Below are 15089 nucleotides of genomic sequence, written 5' to 3' on the forward strand. Positions count from 1 at the left end.
AGGCAGTGCTGGAGACGCATGCTTTTGTGAGCCCATCTTTTGAGGTGATCTGACATTGTGCGTGTAGATGATTGTATTGTTACCAAATATTATCCTCTTTATTTATACCACCCATTTATTTTGATATTTTTTTGTTGCTCTGGCTATGTATTCCAAACCACTAGTTAGTACACAGAGCCCTCTTTTTACTGTCTGAGAAACATCCTGGAGTACTGAAAGGACATGTGAATTATGACACACAGTATCTGTGATGGGCTGCAAGGAGTGCGGTAGTGTGGACTGTAAACAAATTCAGACCATGGATTTAGAACTGGCTCTGCCACTAACCAGCTAGTGACAGGTCATTAGCAGAGTCCACGAGCCTCAGGTTCTTTCAGCAGGTTTGCCAAACCCTGTGTTCTAGGACTGGTGGATATATGGAATGTATGTTGTAAACCCAGCACAGTGCCTGGCAGGTACTGGCAGTTTTACAGTGGTAGTTACTAGCAGAATTATTTTGACCTCAGACGATACCATGTACCATACTGGGATTTTTTTTTTTTTTTCTAATCGAGGAGTCAGAGAACATGCAATGTTCTAGGACGAAAAACAAAGCCCAAATCAGCCTAAATGCTGCTTAGTAAATAAAACTAAGTAATATTTCCCCATTAGATGATCATTCATTTGACGTGGGCGTGAGGTAGATTTCGCCAGTTAGACGCACTGTGGAGCTACTACAGGTGAGCAAAGGACCATAATCACCCTCCCCCCACAAGCTGCCCTTGCGTTTGCCCATCCCCATTTTCGTTCATTCCACCATCACCAAAGGTCTAGACCTTAATTACGGTTTTCCATATCACATAGAAGAGTGCCACATTTGGATTCCCTTTTAATGGAATGGTCTAGGTCACCCCCTAGGCCAGGACAATGTGGGCCAGCCCAGCGGCTGCTGAATGTCACCCTATTCTCAGAAACTCTGGACACAAAGTGCAGAAAACACCTAGTTAGTGCACTGTGTTCACCTGCACGGGGACAGAGCACAGGAGTCCTTCCAAACCTGCCCCAGGTGGGCAGGATGTCTCTCAGATTCACAGGAACTGTGAAGAGCAGGTTTCCATTCCAGGCGTAGTCTCTCCACTCTGAGACCCACCACCATCATGAGAGTCTGGTCCCTGCTCACCATGTTATCAGACTCATCTAACCCCTGGTGCAGCCAAATTTAAAATTCCCCCAACGGAGGGCCGGCAGTGTCCCACCTTCCCAACCTGCACTGTCTGTTGCACTGCTCCTGCCTGGAAACTCCTCCCTCCTTACCCTTCCGTTTATTGTCCTTCAGGGTTGGGTGTGGACCACACCATGCTCCTCGTATGAAAGCTTCTCCTGGGCTCTAAAATGTTGTTGGCAGGGGCTGGGTCTTCTTTGTCTCCACATCCCCAGAACTAGCATGATGCTTTAGAAAGAGGAGGCACTCAATTCGTGTTTGGGGAACAAAAGAGACAATGGCCAAGAGTTCTAATTTACAACAATTTAATTTCTCCTACGTTCTTGAATAAGCTAAGCAAATGCTTCTACATAGCTTTTAATTTTACCCAAAGAGGGAGTAAAAGGAATAAGAAAAACCAAGAAGTAACCATCTTTTACTTATTTTTTTTTTTCACTATTTCGTTATCCTAACTCTTTCAGTGTGGGCTTCTTTCACATTTTAAAGAAAAATTATATCCAGTGCTCTGTTTTCTGGACCACAATAAAAGACTCAAGTGTTTTCAATTTGATTTACAAAATACAAAACCATTACTCTCAAAGTTGATAAACAAAAATAATTGTGTAAGCCATTTTATTCATAAAGTTAGGTTCTGAATCTAAATAAACTTTTTTTAAAAGGAACACATTGGAAAAATAAGGGGAAAAGGTAAACCTGGAAGTTACTTATGAAAACAGGAACACAAGAAAAGATACACGATGCTTTCTTCATCCCCACCTTGTCCCTCTACTACTTAGAAGGTTGACAGCCCGTTTTAATTTCAATGTGAAGACTGCCTCAAACTTCACTAGTCCTGGGAAGAGATGCTAGACGTGGGCCTGAAGAGGACCCTGGCTGCAGCTCTGGCCAGGGCTCGTTCTTCCTCATCTCTCAAAGCCTCCTCATACCGGGCCTGGAAGGCACTCGGGACCGTATCATTGACTTTGGCCCAGAACTCCAACACTTTCATCTTGGTGGTCTCAGCGTGGGCTCTTGGGCCCCACAGGAACTTGTAGCATGGAGGATCAATGCCGGGCACCTGGCGGTACTGCAGGTACTTTTGCTGCACCAAATCTTTGGTGATGAGCTTTCTGGGCTCCCCAAAGATGAAGTGCTTCCTCCCAGCATACATGCCCATCATATTCAGGAATTCCCACATCTCCTCCTCGGTGGCGCAGTTGTCATTCAAGAAAATCACACCTAGGAGAGGCATCAGGAGCCCAGTCTTGGGAAAGCCCATGCCATCGCTCAGACTCACTTCGTTGGGAAGGTCCAGTTTGCTGACAAGGCTATAAGAGTGATTGCTGGGGTCGACTTCCTTCAGGTCAAGGCCAAAGACCAGCTCCACGCGCTCAGTGGTTCTCTTGAGGATCTCAGGGAAGTGCTTCTTGTACTTCTTGTTGATAACCTTCAGCATTTCTGCCTTTGTAATGGGCTCTTTCATTTTATACTTGTGCAGCAGAACCAGTACCAACATGCCTACTTTCCTGGTCAGAGGATCTTTACCAGTGCTCTCCGAGGAGGCCAGAGCCTGGGAAGAACTTAGACTTTCCCCCCCTTGGCTCTTGGCACGTTCACCAGAACTTGCACAGAAAATCGTTGCAACAGGAGAACTGGTGGCTGGGGCTCTCTGAGACTGCTGGAGAGTGCCTGCAGCAGAGGAGCTGAGTGGAGTACACCCAGACACAGGTGAGGGGGACTCTTCTTCCTCAGCTGGAGGGGCCTGAGCACCCTCAAGACCCTGGTCCTCACCTCGGGCGTGGTGGTGTTTCTCAAGAGCACAGCGCTTACGCTTCTGACCACGAGGCATGACCGTAGTTAGGGACAGCAGGTGGGAGTGTGATAGGAAGCCACGTGATGCAGGCACCTGGAGGAGGAAGATAAGAGTGTGAGTCCCCTCCACAGGGAGATGCCATTGTGGCTTCAAGAACGCCTCTGTGAAAGTGTCCTTGAGGACACTCTCCAGGACCCCACAGGGCTCCTGTTCTCCTGGTCCCCTGATGACCCTGTGCAGGTATTAGACTGAACCTCAGGCTGCAGCCTGATAAGCCCTGCCCGGGACCACTCCTCTCCTCACACCTAGACCCTCACTTCTCTGTTCCTCTCTGAGACAACTCCCCAACCCCCCAGGAAATGAGGAGTCACCTCGCCCTTAAAGCTTTGCCCTTGGCTTTCTGGGAAACAATAGAGGTGAGACTTTATGCAGCCACCTCTGTTCTGCAGTGGTTGTTCCCCCTCATTCCTCATACAGGATTTTAACCTTCACTCCCAAGAGGGCCTGGGGCTCCCCTCTCTGCTAAACTCAGTCAGCCAATCTTTAAACCAAGGCCTGCATCTACTGAAACTCTGAAAGCTGAAGTCAGGGGGCACCTGAATCTGTCAGCTCTGCCCTGGGCCTCCCAGGGGTGGAACTTGGTGCAGCTCTCTCCATTGGGGGTTGATTGGTCCTCATTTTGTCAGTGAGGATCTTCACTTTGACACATGACCAGTCCTGGAGCTCCTTTTTCAGTAGATATGAGCCCACGCCCTTCACACTAAGGTCCTTGATTAAATGAAACTTCATATTGGGAGTTCAGGGTAAGCCACATCCGGCTAAGGCTGTTTGGGACCAACAAGGCCTAAGAACAGGGTCGAGACTCTCTAGGATCCCACAGTTCCCCATTGGTCATTAGCTCAGTCCTCACTCTGGATTCTGACTGGCTCCAGGTAGGACTTCCAAGTCCTCACTGAGGAGTCAACCAGGCCTAGAGAGGAAGCTGGGGCACAGCACATCTGTGGGTGTCCTTTAGGATACCTCTCAGAGCTGAGGGCAAGGGCAGGGCTCTGGTTGGCCCTCACTTTTGGGGACAAAGTCATCACTGTGGACTCTTGTTAAGGCCTAGGTCTCTTCCCTCTGCAGAAATGGGATCACTGCCTTAGACCAAGGCTCTCGTTTCTCTGGAAACTTCCAAGGAGAAGTCAGCCCCACAGCTCTGCCAGGACCTCCCAAGTTGGGGAGAGGAGGGCACTGGGTGGTAATGCATCAGTCCATATTCAGGGTCTCCACCTTCGTATCTGACCAGTGCTGGAACTCCATCCTGCACTGTGCCCCCTCAGACCAAGGTCCTCACCTCGTCAATCCGAGGGAGCCATATCTGGCCAAGACTGTACAGGACCTCCAAGGGCTGACTGCCAAAGCTGTATGGGGTCTGCAAGGGCTAAGAGCAGGGGCGGGACTGTGTGGGACCCCACTGATATGTATCAAAGCCTGGGACTCCTCTCTCTACTGATCTGCGTCCGTCAGCCTCCCACCCGAAGCCCCACTTCCCTTAGTCAGTAGAGAGGAAGAACCGGCGCACTGGATCTGCCTATATCTGCCTGGCGCTCCCAGTCTTGGTTGCCCTCCGCCCCTTTTGGGAAAGAGGTCCCCTCCTTAGCACTGAGGGTCTCACCAGGACTCTCGTTAGGGCCCAGGTTTCCTCCTTCAATAGAATTGTGGCCTCCGCATTTAGACCAAGGCCCTTCTTTCCCTGATGCGCTCCACACACAAGCCCAAAATTGTACTGGGGCCTCCCAGTGCTGACGCTAGAACAGGATTTTGTGGGGTTCCCTTGGTGATGGGCAGGATGGCCACTTCAGTAAATATTCAGGGTGCTTAGTTCGTTACCTGACCAGCCCTGGAATTCCACTCTCCAACGACCGACCGGCGGTTATGTCACAGACCAAGGCGGAAGTCAGAGTGAGCCACATCCGGCCAAGGGGTCTCTGAGGACTGTTAGCAGGGGCGGTTCTATGAAACTAAGCCTGGGACTCTTTCCTCCACTGACTTGAGTCCACCAATCTCACACCCTCCCTGAGTCCCTAGAAGAGAAAGTCGGGGTGTATCACATCTAACTACCCCTGCGTCGGACTTCCAAACCTGACCGGCAGGGGTAGAGCTCTGAGCAACTTGCTTTGTTCCTCAGAGGTCTTCTCTTTAGTATTCAGGGTCCTCACCTGAACCCCAGTTAGGTCTCAAACTCCTCCCTCTACATAACTAGGGCTGGTCCCTTCCTCCCCAGGCTGTCCCCTACTGACACCCTCCGGGAAGAAATGAGGAGCCCCTGAACTGACCGTTCTGCTCAGGTTAGACTAAGAACAGAGCACAGGGAATGTGTGACTCTCTCTGCTGAAGGGGTTCCCTCATATCACAATGTCCTCACCTTTACTCCTGTTAATTCCTGGTTCTCCTCACTTCGAAGAATTAGGGCTCACTCTCACTACCTTGTTTCACTGAAAATAAGACCTACCCGGACAATCAGCTCTAATGCTCTTTTGGAGCAAAAATTAATATAAGACTCGGTCTTATCTTACTATAAGACTGGGAATATAATATAATAAATATAATTAATATAGTATAATATAGTATAATATAATATATATAATAATATAATATAGTGTAATACCGGCTCTTATATTAATTTTTGCTCCAAAAGACACATTAGAGCTGATTGTCCGGCTAGGTCTTATTTTTTGGGAAACATGGCAGACCGATGCTTTCCTCTCTCTGAGGCCCAGCAGGTGGCCATGAGGGGTTTCCTCAACTTCACAACTCTGCCTGGGACTCCCAGGTCGTGGGGGGCAGTTACAGTGGTGTCTCCTCTGTTTCAATGTGGGGAATTCCCTCATTCCTCCCTAAAATTCATCGCCTTGGCACCTGACTAGTCTAGGGACTCCACTCTCAGAGGACCTGACACTGCACCCCTCAGATCAAGGCCCTCACTTTCTGAGACAACAGAATTAGAAGTCGGTGTGAGCCAGATCCAGCCACAACTGTTCCAGACCTCTAATGGTAGACAGCGTGGGCAGGACGCCGCAGGACTCTCCTGTTCTGCCTGGGTCCTTCCGTCCTTCCTCTTTCTGGGTCCTTACCTTGAAGTCCATCAGAGGCTCGCACCCCCCCTACTGACCTGGGGTCACCCTTCTCTCGGTTCCTGAGAACCCTGACGTATAACTGAGGGGACTCAGCCTCACAGGACTCCCTGGCACCGTATAGGTCTTCGAGAAGCCACAGGCTGGTCTCTGAAGGTTGTCTATACTGTGGAGTGTTGATCTTCCCAGTCTCTTACGTGGGGTCCTCATTTTGGCTCCTGTCTCCTTGATTAAAGTCTTCCTGGGAAATGCCATAGCCCTTCAAACTCTTGCGCAGTTTTCCGACTGTAAACTTCGCTTCCTTGTTCTGGAGTTAGGAGAGAAGAGGAAGCTATAGCTAGAGGCAAGAGGCCCAGGGCAGGGGGTGGGGCTGTCACAGAAAAAGCCATTGCTTCTCTTCACCCACCAGACAGCCTCTTATGCTACTTTATTCTAATCTACTAACTTTCTGCAGGGAAGGGGCAGAGCCTCGAGATTCTGTGAGCCCTTTTCTTTTGAGGTGATCCGACATTGCACGTGTAGGTGATCATATGGTCATCAATATTATTTCTTTTTTCTTTATTCATGCTCCTTATTTACTTTGGTATTCTTCTTGCTCTGGCTGTGTATTCCAATCTAGTACTGAGTACACAGTCTTTCTTCTTATTGCCTGAGGTACATTTTAGAGTAGGGAGATGAAAAGTGAATTAAGAGATACAAGGCTGGGATGAGTGAGATAGTGTGGTAGTGGTTTTGTTTTAAATAAGCCATTCTTGGGGGCTGTGTATGAGAAAGTTTACTTTTGTGTCTGCATGTTTTTCATTAGCAGATTTCCTAATTCAAATGAATCCTTATGTTGTGGACTGAATATTTGTGTCCCCTCGCACCCAAATTCATATGTTGAAATCCTAGCCCCCAAGGTGATGGTATTAGGAGGTGGGAGTCTTTGGGAGGTGATTAGGTCATGAGGGTGGGGTCCTGATGAATGGAATCAGTGCCCTTATGAAAGCAGTCCCCAAAAGCTCCCTTGGCCCTTAGGCTGTGTGTGGACACACTGAGAAGGTGCCATTTTTGAACCAGGAAGCAGGCTCTCACCAGACCCTGAATCTGCTTGTACCTTGATCTTGGACTTCCCAGAGTCCAGAACTGTGAGAAATAAAATTTTGGTTTTTGTAAGCTATCCAGTCAATGGTAATTTTGTTATCGTAGTCTGAACAGACTAAGACACCTTATAACAAGTTTTACCATCCACAGGGATGTGCAGTAAGGAGCTCTTCAAAGGCTCACCAGTCTGTATTTACAGGTCAGGGAACCCTGGTTACTTTCATTCATGTCTGGAGGAGACACAATTTTTTAATAATGGTGAATTATGTAAACATTAGCTGGTACTGTTAATTACGGTGCTTTCCTACAGTTTGGATTTGCAAGTTGGGCAGCTGCCTCTTACAGACCCTGACCTCTATTCAGGTGCTTGCACTTTATTAACCTTCTCAACATGCTCACCCGCCCACAGCATGGTAGAAGAGAATCATGTCCAACTGGAAAATTAGTCCTGACGTAGGAATGCATTTTCACTGTTGATGAGTGACTCTGTGCACTGCAAATGGAAATTGTTTGACAGTTCTATTTGGAATGATAAATAAGGTAAATATTAATATATGCCTAAAAGGTAGAATTGATAACTTTTCACTGAATACCTTTCTATGCTTTCAATTTTGAACCATGAGAATGGCTTACTTATTCAAAAGTTAAATACATATTTTAAAAGTTTAATAAAACAGAACTCTAGTGTTCTGAGGAATTACCCAGGGTGCTTGTTTTAAACTGTAGATTTTTAGGCCACACCCGCGAGGTGTCCCAAGTCAATAGGAAATTGGGGAATCTGCATTTTTGCAACAAGCAGCCAGCCTAGGTGATTCTGATGTAAATGGTTCCGGAAGCAAGGAGCCTTAGGGCATAGGCCACAGACTACATTCATGCAGCAGCTATATTTTATTGAACACTGAATAAGTGCATCTGTCCATTTCATAAATTATGCTTTATTATATTAAGAAATAAAACACATTTCTTATCTTCTACGACTTGAATATTCAGCTTACTACACTGGATTTGACTTAATGTCATACAGACCATGTACAATGTGATAGAAGCATTGTAAACATTTCTTGAAAAATAAGAATACAATGAACACACTTCATAGATAGAATTTTCCATGGTCACACAGTTAAAGTCGCACATTTAAAAGGATCTGAATCATTCATATTATATTGTGAATTTCTTATAAATAATTCATTAGTCTAAGGAGTCTAGGCAAAGCCAAGCCATGACATTATTTATACTAAGTATCACACCTGGAACTTGTTCTGAGTTATTTAACACACAGCACATTTTTAATGCAATAAATATTTACAGTTAATAGTAACAAGTACAATTATAATTTACAAAATATGGGCCTAATGTTTAAAACAAAACAGAACATGACATTAAACAAGTGTGTGTCATGTATTTTTACAACTCACTGAATTGACCATTCCAACAAATTTACTACCCACAACCTTGCTGATTTGGATACAAAAAAGGTCATGTTTGAATCAGTTAAACCAGATGACAGAAAGAAAATTTTTTTTAAGAAAATCAGTTTTACTTTCTTAATGTTGTACATTATCAATATCGATAACTAAAACTGAAGCAATGTGATGAAAATTTTGGATTCACAACAGGCCCAAATTATATAATGTACCTTGAACACTGAAATCCTGAGTTGTACCAAAATTTTCAAGCTTGTCTGGGAATTAATGAGGTGTTGAATGTGTGAGGTTTTACTGTCCATTAAAATGATCCTTTTAAAATATCATAAAATTATCTGAGTCTTTCCATATTATTATACAGCTCTGGGAGTGAATTTGAAATTGGCAAAAAAAAAAGAAGGAAAATAATGTTATCTTCCAGAATGCGAGCTCAGAGAGGGCTGAGAGATGGTGATGTTTGGGTTTGCGACTGGGCACTTTGGGCTAGGCGCTCAGAGACCGAAGTCCAAACCTGAGCTCATGGCTTGGCCCCTTAGTGCAGGAGAGGTTTTTCTGTTAGAGACTGTTCAGGTAGCCCGGGTCTCCAGGCCCTAGGAAATCATCCCCTGTCATACCTTACTCGTTGGGGAGGAGAAGCAGGGGAGTAAATGGTTCCACCTCTTCCTGACTCCTTTTCTCCAACTAATTCTGATTCAAAGGGTCCCTGGATGGAGTGTTTTCACTTGGGTCCTCTCTGCACCTCTATACAAGGTTGTTTTCTCCTTGGGTAGTCACAAACATGGGGGGGGGGTGAAATCTTCCCAGGGCTTCTGGTTGCAACTGAATGTGTCTCTAGAGGCAACTGAGCTAAGGGATTTCCTTGTCCACTGACTTTGTGCTGCATTTCAGACTCTGCCTGACGCGAGTCCTTAACTTAGGTGCTTAGAAACATCTTCGATGACGTTTGTGAATATTCTTCAGCTTTCTCACTAGTTCAAGCCTTAGGTCAAAATCTAGAGTAGGAACTTAAAGAGCTCCAGGTCCACATTAAAGCTCTGCCAATTCAACTGTGCCATGTGACCTTGGGATTGTAAAGTAATCTCCCCGGGTCTCAGCTTCATCATTTGAACACTTTTTAAGGTGCTTGTGAAGCGGAATAGCGATGTGCTTGGCACGGCATTTGGTACATCATTGGTGCTGGGTGAAGCTGAGCCCCTTCCTTCCAGCACAGCTAGAGCCACAGAACTTCATTCAGGTTTCCCACAAATATGGTGTGTTCTGTGCCTTGTGTTCTTGCTCCCAAGGGTCCCATCCTTCTCATCTTAGCTTTCTAGTTCACTGTGATGCAGAAAGCTGTTCCCGCTGGTAGGCTTCTCCTGGGGCAACCAACAACAACACCGTTCACTCCCTCGTGCCAAGTTAAACAGACTCGCTTTGGGGGCGACAGACTATCCTGTAAACTGAGGAAGCAATGATCAGCTCTGTTCTTCAATATCACAGAATGAGCCATGAGAATGAACGCAATCAATTCAAGTCGAACCATATGAAATCACCTTTTCGTAGTCAAATAGGATCCATTATCAGCAGTTTCAGATGTTTCAGCCTCATAGTTTCATGGGCCTTTTAATCTAATAATAGGTGATCACTAGTAAATGTCATTTGCAAATTTCCATGGTCAGTGATGTAAAGCAGCTCTTTGGCCAGCAGGGAAGGCTTGGATTAGATGAGGCAATGAGTAGTAAAGCGCTTTATAGACCATTAATACTAGGTAAATGCAAGGTCTTTTTTTCAATTAATCATGGACATGTAATATTTTAACTCAGGGGTTCTTAAACTTTTTAAACATTTAGATAAATTCCACTGCATGCATTTCTAACATGAAATTTCACGAGAACAGTCTGCTTGCAATGTGCTATTTGTCGCCTGCTCTGGATATATTCAGCTGGAGTTAATGCTCAGCCCCCACCGAAAAAAGCGTGTCTTTAAAGGCCAAAGCTATGGTAAGAGATTGCTTGATATTAAATGTGTTGTGTTAGTGTTTGGCCCGGGGGGAGGGCAAGGGGGTTGAGGATCGAGGTGGGGGCTGAGAGGAATGACCAGCCGGTTACAGAAAAAAATAGAGCTTGTTAAGGCTTGGTTTCATTGAATAGCTCACACAAATCCTGGTCCCAGGAGAGTGAATAATTCCTTTGTTTTTAGCTGTTAATCCATTTCATGAAAATTCAGCCCAAACTTAGACAAATGTGCAAAATGTGCCCATTCCTCCCAGAAACCCAGGAGTGATTTTAAGCTACTGTCTAACAATGGCACTTCCTGGTGTGGATGAGGAGGGCACAAATGGCAAGAAGCTTTGCATTCTTCCCAGCTCATCACAACACAAGTGCATGCTGTTTATTCTACTCTCATACAGTCAGGTTCCCAGGGTGATGGTCTCTATTTGGCTTCTGGGACAAGTGACTTAGCTACCTTTTAGTCCCAGATTGAGGATGTCATTCAACTTGTAGTCCCCATACAAAGCTAATCTCTACTACTAGAAGCCATTTGGTGCATAGATTTTGAAACCAATACCCAACTGCCACTTTGGGCATAAATGAAGAGTTTCTAACTGAAGTATGCCCACGTCCTATGGACAAGTTTGTTTATTTTTGTTCAGTGTGCATTTTCCTAATAAGCTGAGCTTGGTTCATGTGATGCAGACTCTCAACCGTTTATTTATCTAAGGGTTCTCCATCTTTCAAGATGAAACCAAATTATTTGTGGGGCAAACCAGGAAGTCCAGGACTTGTGAATGAGGCAGAAGGCCCGGTCAGTAGGGGAGTGAGGGCAGCCAGAAGAACAGGGCGTAGCCATCCCCGTTTATGGGGAATCATCAAATCAAGCACAGGGAGGGGCCTTGTCCATGCCAAGCTGGGAGGATCATCTAGCTATGGAATATAACTCCGACCAGCAGCTGCACCTACTCTGCCAGCAGCAGTCATTGGTGAGAAGACTGCTTTGTTTATTGCTTAATCCATCACTATTGAACTGCCTGCCTCAGGGAGGCTCAATTTAAGATAGATTGAAAGGTAGTATCTGTCAATTGAATAAACACAGATGGTTTTCCACAGCAAAAATTGATTTTTTTTCCCCTCGCCAAAGATATAAATGTTAAACGTGATTATCTTTGGAAGCCAGGCGTGAAATGTCTTAGCTCCAAGCCTCTGCCACTCTCCATCCACCCTAGCCGAGAGCTGATAGGACATAAGGCTGGCAGTCTCTTTCACTGTGATTTTGATTGTTGAGGTGAAATAAAAATTTGACTTCCGTAGAGAAGGGTCCAACTAAGTCAAGCCAGTTAGGTGTGAGTCAAGCCATCAGTTGATTCACACAATAGTTCTACCAGTTCTAGAACACTGGCTGGCAAAGGCCTCCTCCCACCCTTTCATTTAAGAATGCCAAAGAGGTGATATGATTTGCCCAAGGACACACATCTAGACCTAAACTTCAATCTCCTCACTCTTTCTCTGGAAGCTAGGGAGGAGATCAGACACAATCCATGCCATGATGGTAACTGAAGGAAACACTAAGATGAGTCTTACTCCTAAAATGTCTTTGGAAGCAGGTAGATCAGAGGTGCTTGAACAAGTCATGCTAGGTACCCAGAATGCTGTATACCTTAGCAACTAACGAGATGTGGAGTCATACTCAAGAGTTTAGAAGAGCTAAGGGTAAAACTGTGGAGCAGTGGTTAGAGGTAATAAGAACATGGAGGTTGAAGAAGGGTGAATAGCAAGAATGCCCTTTATATAATGAGGACATTGAGGAATGTGTTTTGTTATATCTCTTTCAGCTCTACTTCCAAAGTATAACAAGCTGATGGGACATCATTCATACAAATTATTCCAAGGAGTCCCTGGAAGTGATAGAACAGTCCATCTCCTTCCATTCCGCAAATGTGAACATGAGTGTGGAATGGTGGTTAAAGGATTTGCCAAGAGGAGTTGTTGCAGAGGTAGCAGAAGTGGGGTAACTGTGAGCAGGTGGGCTCCATAAATGCTTTAGAACAAGACACAATGTTGAGACTCAGAGGGTTTTAGCAACAGAAGGGACCTTCTATCTCTCATTCTAGAGGTGAAAAAAAGAGCCTAGAGAAGGGAAATTGATAGCCAAGCTCCTATAGCTAGAGACAGAGTTGGAATGTTAAGCTAAAAATCTTGGTTCTTTCAGCTATACTATCTGTCTGGCTTTTCAAACTGTCCAATGTAGTTGTGGACCATGGGGAAAGCAGGTGTGTCCAGTATATAAGTGCATGCAGCAGACGTGTTTTCACTCTAGCTAGTACAACTGTAAACACAGATATTTACAACTGTCTAGGCCCTAACTTCTAAGGCTCTGCAGATAGGGAGCGCTTCCTTCTACCAAGAGACAAAAATCTTTTAGTTGTGATTATAAATATTCCCTATTTCACCTAGACAAAACCAGAACTAAAATGGTCTTAGGATATTAGAGATACACATTAGGGCACATTTGCAAAATTTGGATTTATCTGAAAGTGGATTAACATGTTTGCAATCTGTCCAATTGGACTGTCCTCGAGTCAAAAACAAAAACAAAAACTTGATTCAGGTTTTCAAAGTAAGATAGTCAAATCCTTTTACTCACTTAGAAAAAGAAAATTATTTAAGTCCAGTATTTTTCTGCACATGGGTTGTTTTGTAAATACTCGTAAGTAGAAACATAATATATCTGTAGCTCTTCTTAAAGCTAAGCCTCCCCGTAACTTTGTCGTACATAGTCAGATAGAAATACATGTTCGTTAAATTGTATTCATTTCCTCCCACAGACTTTTGGTGAAGCATGTGTTAAATGTGAACATGTTTCTATTTTCACTCAGATATGATCCTTTTTTTCTCCTATGAAACTACTGTTTCAATGTAGCAGATTACAGCCAAATCTAAGTAAGTACATTTGACTGAAAACCTGTATGCCACAGATAAATACTATACTTTATGTACTTATAACGTGTGATGAATTGATAGCATGATCAATTTTCCCCCAAGGGATTTCTCTTCTATGGTGGAACTGATTACAATTGGGTAACAGCAAAAAGAATCTCCATTAAGTTAGAATTCAAAATATGAGATATTATTCCACATCCAGTCACATGTATCTTTATATGTATGTCTATGTGTTTGGTTGTGGTTTTGCCTTAAAATGATGTCTCAAGTGTTTTTCCTATGTCCTCAGTAATATCTTTTAAAAACAATCAACACTTGGCTTTATTTTAAAGTGGCTTCCAATGTTATCAATTTGGGGACTGTTTTTTCTTTTATATATGGAACTCTTTCATAGGGTTGAATTTTCATATTGAATGTCAAAAAAGTTTCTTCGTTTGTGATTATAAATATTCCCGAAAATGACCCAAATCATACTTTTAAAGCACTAGCTTCTGCTTAAAGAAATGACAAGGTGAAGGCTTTCACAAAGTGGGCATTTAATGTACAAATTTTCTGCTGTATAAATCTGGTTGTTCACATAGTTTCTATGACTTAATCGGCCACATCTGTATATCAGGGCTTGATGCTTAAAATAATAATTTTCTATTTGGTCCCTTTTCTAAATAAGGGCAAGTTTGCTATACATCAGAAGAAGGATTCACAAGTTGAAATGGAAAATGTAAGCCTTGATGGGCCTTTCCAGCATAATAGTGATCCATTTGGGCCTCTGTTCAACCTGCCTTCCCCCCTCATGAGCCTTCCAAAGGGTATTTAGGGGGCACATCGACAACAACAGATGTGAGGGTTCCTTACCAGCCACAAAGCAAAACCAGGAAAACCCAGGAGAGCAGGGTCAAGGGTCAATCTAGACGTATCCCTCATGACAGATGTTTCTGTTGATGAGACTGAAGGTGGCTGCGGAGGGGTTGGTACTCTTAAAGGAGGTCATGCAGGTGGTACTTCTGCCGGTGCTGTGAGACCGGGTCATCAGGCCAGCCCGGCAACAGAGGAGCTGGGTGTTGAACTGCTTCCTGAAACTCTTGCTCAGCAGGTAAAGGGCAAAAGGGTTAACACAGGAGTTGGTGAAGGCCAGGAGGCGGGCACAGATGCTGGTCACGAAGTGGAGCATGGAGGTGTCCACCTGGGAGTAGTGGTAGGAGCGGTACAGGTAGATGACGTGGTTGGGGAGCCAGCAGAAGGCAAAGAGGGCCACAAACACCAGCACTGTCTTGGCAAGGCGCTTCCGGGATTCTATCTGAGGAGGGAGTCGCACACAGAGAGAGAGGGATCAAGGGACATACGGGAGAATTGCAAAGACACAAAGATTCAGACAGGGACAAAGAATTAGGGAAAGAGATAAGCTTACAGAACCACAGAAAAAGAATTCAGTAGATGAGAGAGCACAAGAGAGAATCAGAGAAAGAAGAGAAAAAGCAACAGAAATGAACAGAAAATGGAAAAAAGTCAGAAACACAGAAAAGCCAGGAAGCAGAAATCCATGAGGTAGAATACAATTAG

The 15089-nt window shown here is 44.6% G+C and overlaps 2 protein-coding genes across 3 annotated transcripts in view; both read right to left on the reverse strand.

The window, feature by feature from the left end:
- Positions 1-1491: 1491 nt before the first annotated feature.
- Positions 1492-15089, reverse strand: part of GRPR (gastrin releasing peptide receptor) — a 40170-nt gene continuing 26572 nt past the window's right edge. Inside the window, exons 3-4 of one of the 2 annotated variants that reach the window (XR_013992926.1) lie at positions 14385-14826; positions 1492-3086 (exon numbers count right to left, since the gene is read on the reverse strand). Coding sequence is in view for 1 of the 2 variants with exons in the window: in XM_081042287.1 (XP_080898413.1) it covers positions 14437-14826 (390 nt within the window). In the remaining variant the exon portion in view is untranslated. Of the gene's footprint in view, positions 3087-13927; positions 14827-15089 lie in introns of those variants that run through there. The other variant, XM_081042287.1, reaches the window with a different exon arrangement.
- MAGEB17 (MAGE family member B17) lies at positions 2028-6375 on the reverse strand (the record flags this gene model as incomplete). Its single annotated transcript, XM_081043116.1, has 2 exons — positions 6307-6375; positions 2028-3086 (listed from the first exon to the last, which is right to left on the reverse strand). The coding sequence occupies exon 2, from the start codon at positions 3027-3029 to the stop codon at positions 2028-2030; it is 1002 nt and encodes a 333-aa protein (XP_080899242.1). The 5' UTR covers positions 3030-3086; positions 6307-6375.

Source organism: Rhinolophus hipposideros (genome assembly GCF_964194185.1).
Source record: "Rhinolophus hipposideros genome assembly, chromosome: X".
Classification (NCBI taxonomy): domain Eukaryota; kingdom Metazoa; phylum Chordata; class Mammalia; order Chiroptera; family Rhinolophidae; genus Rhinolophus; species Rhinolophus hipposideros.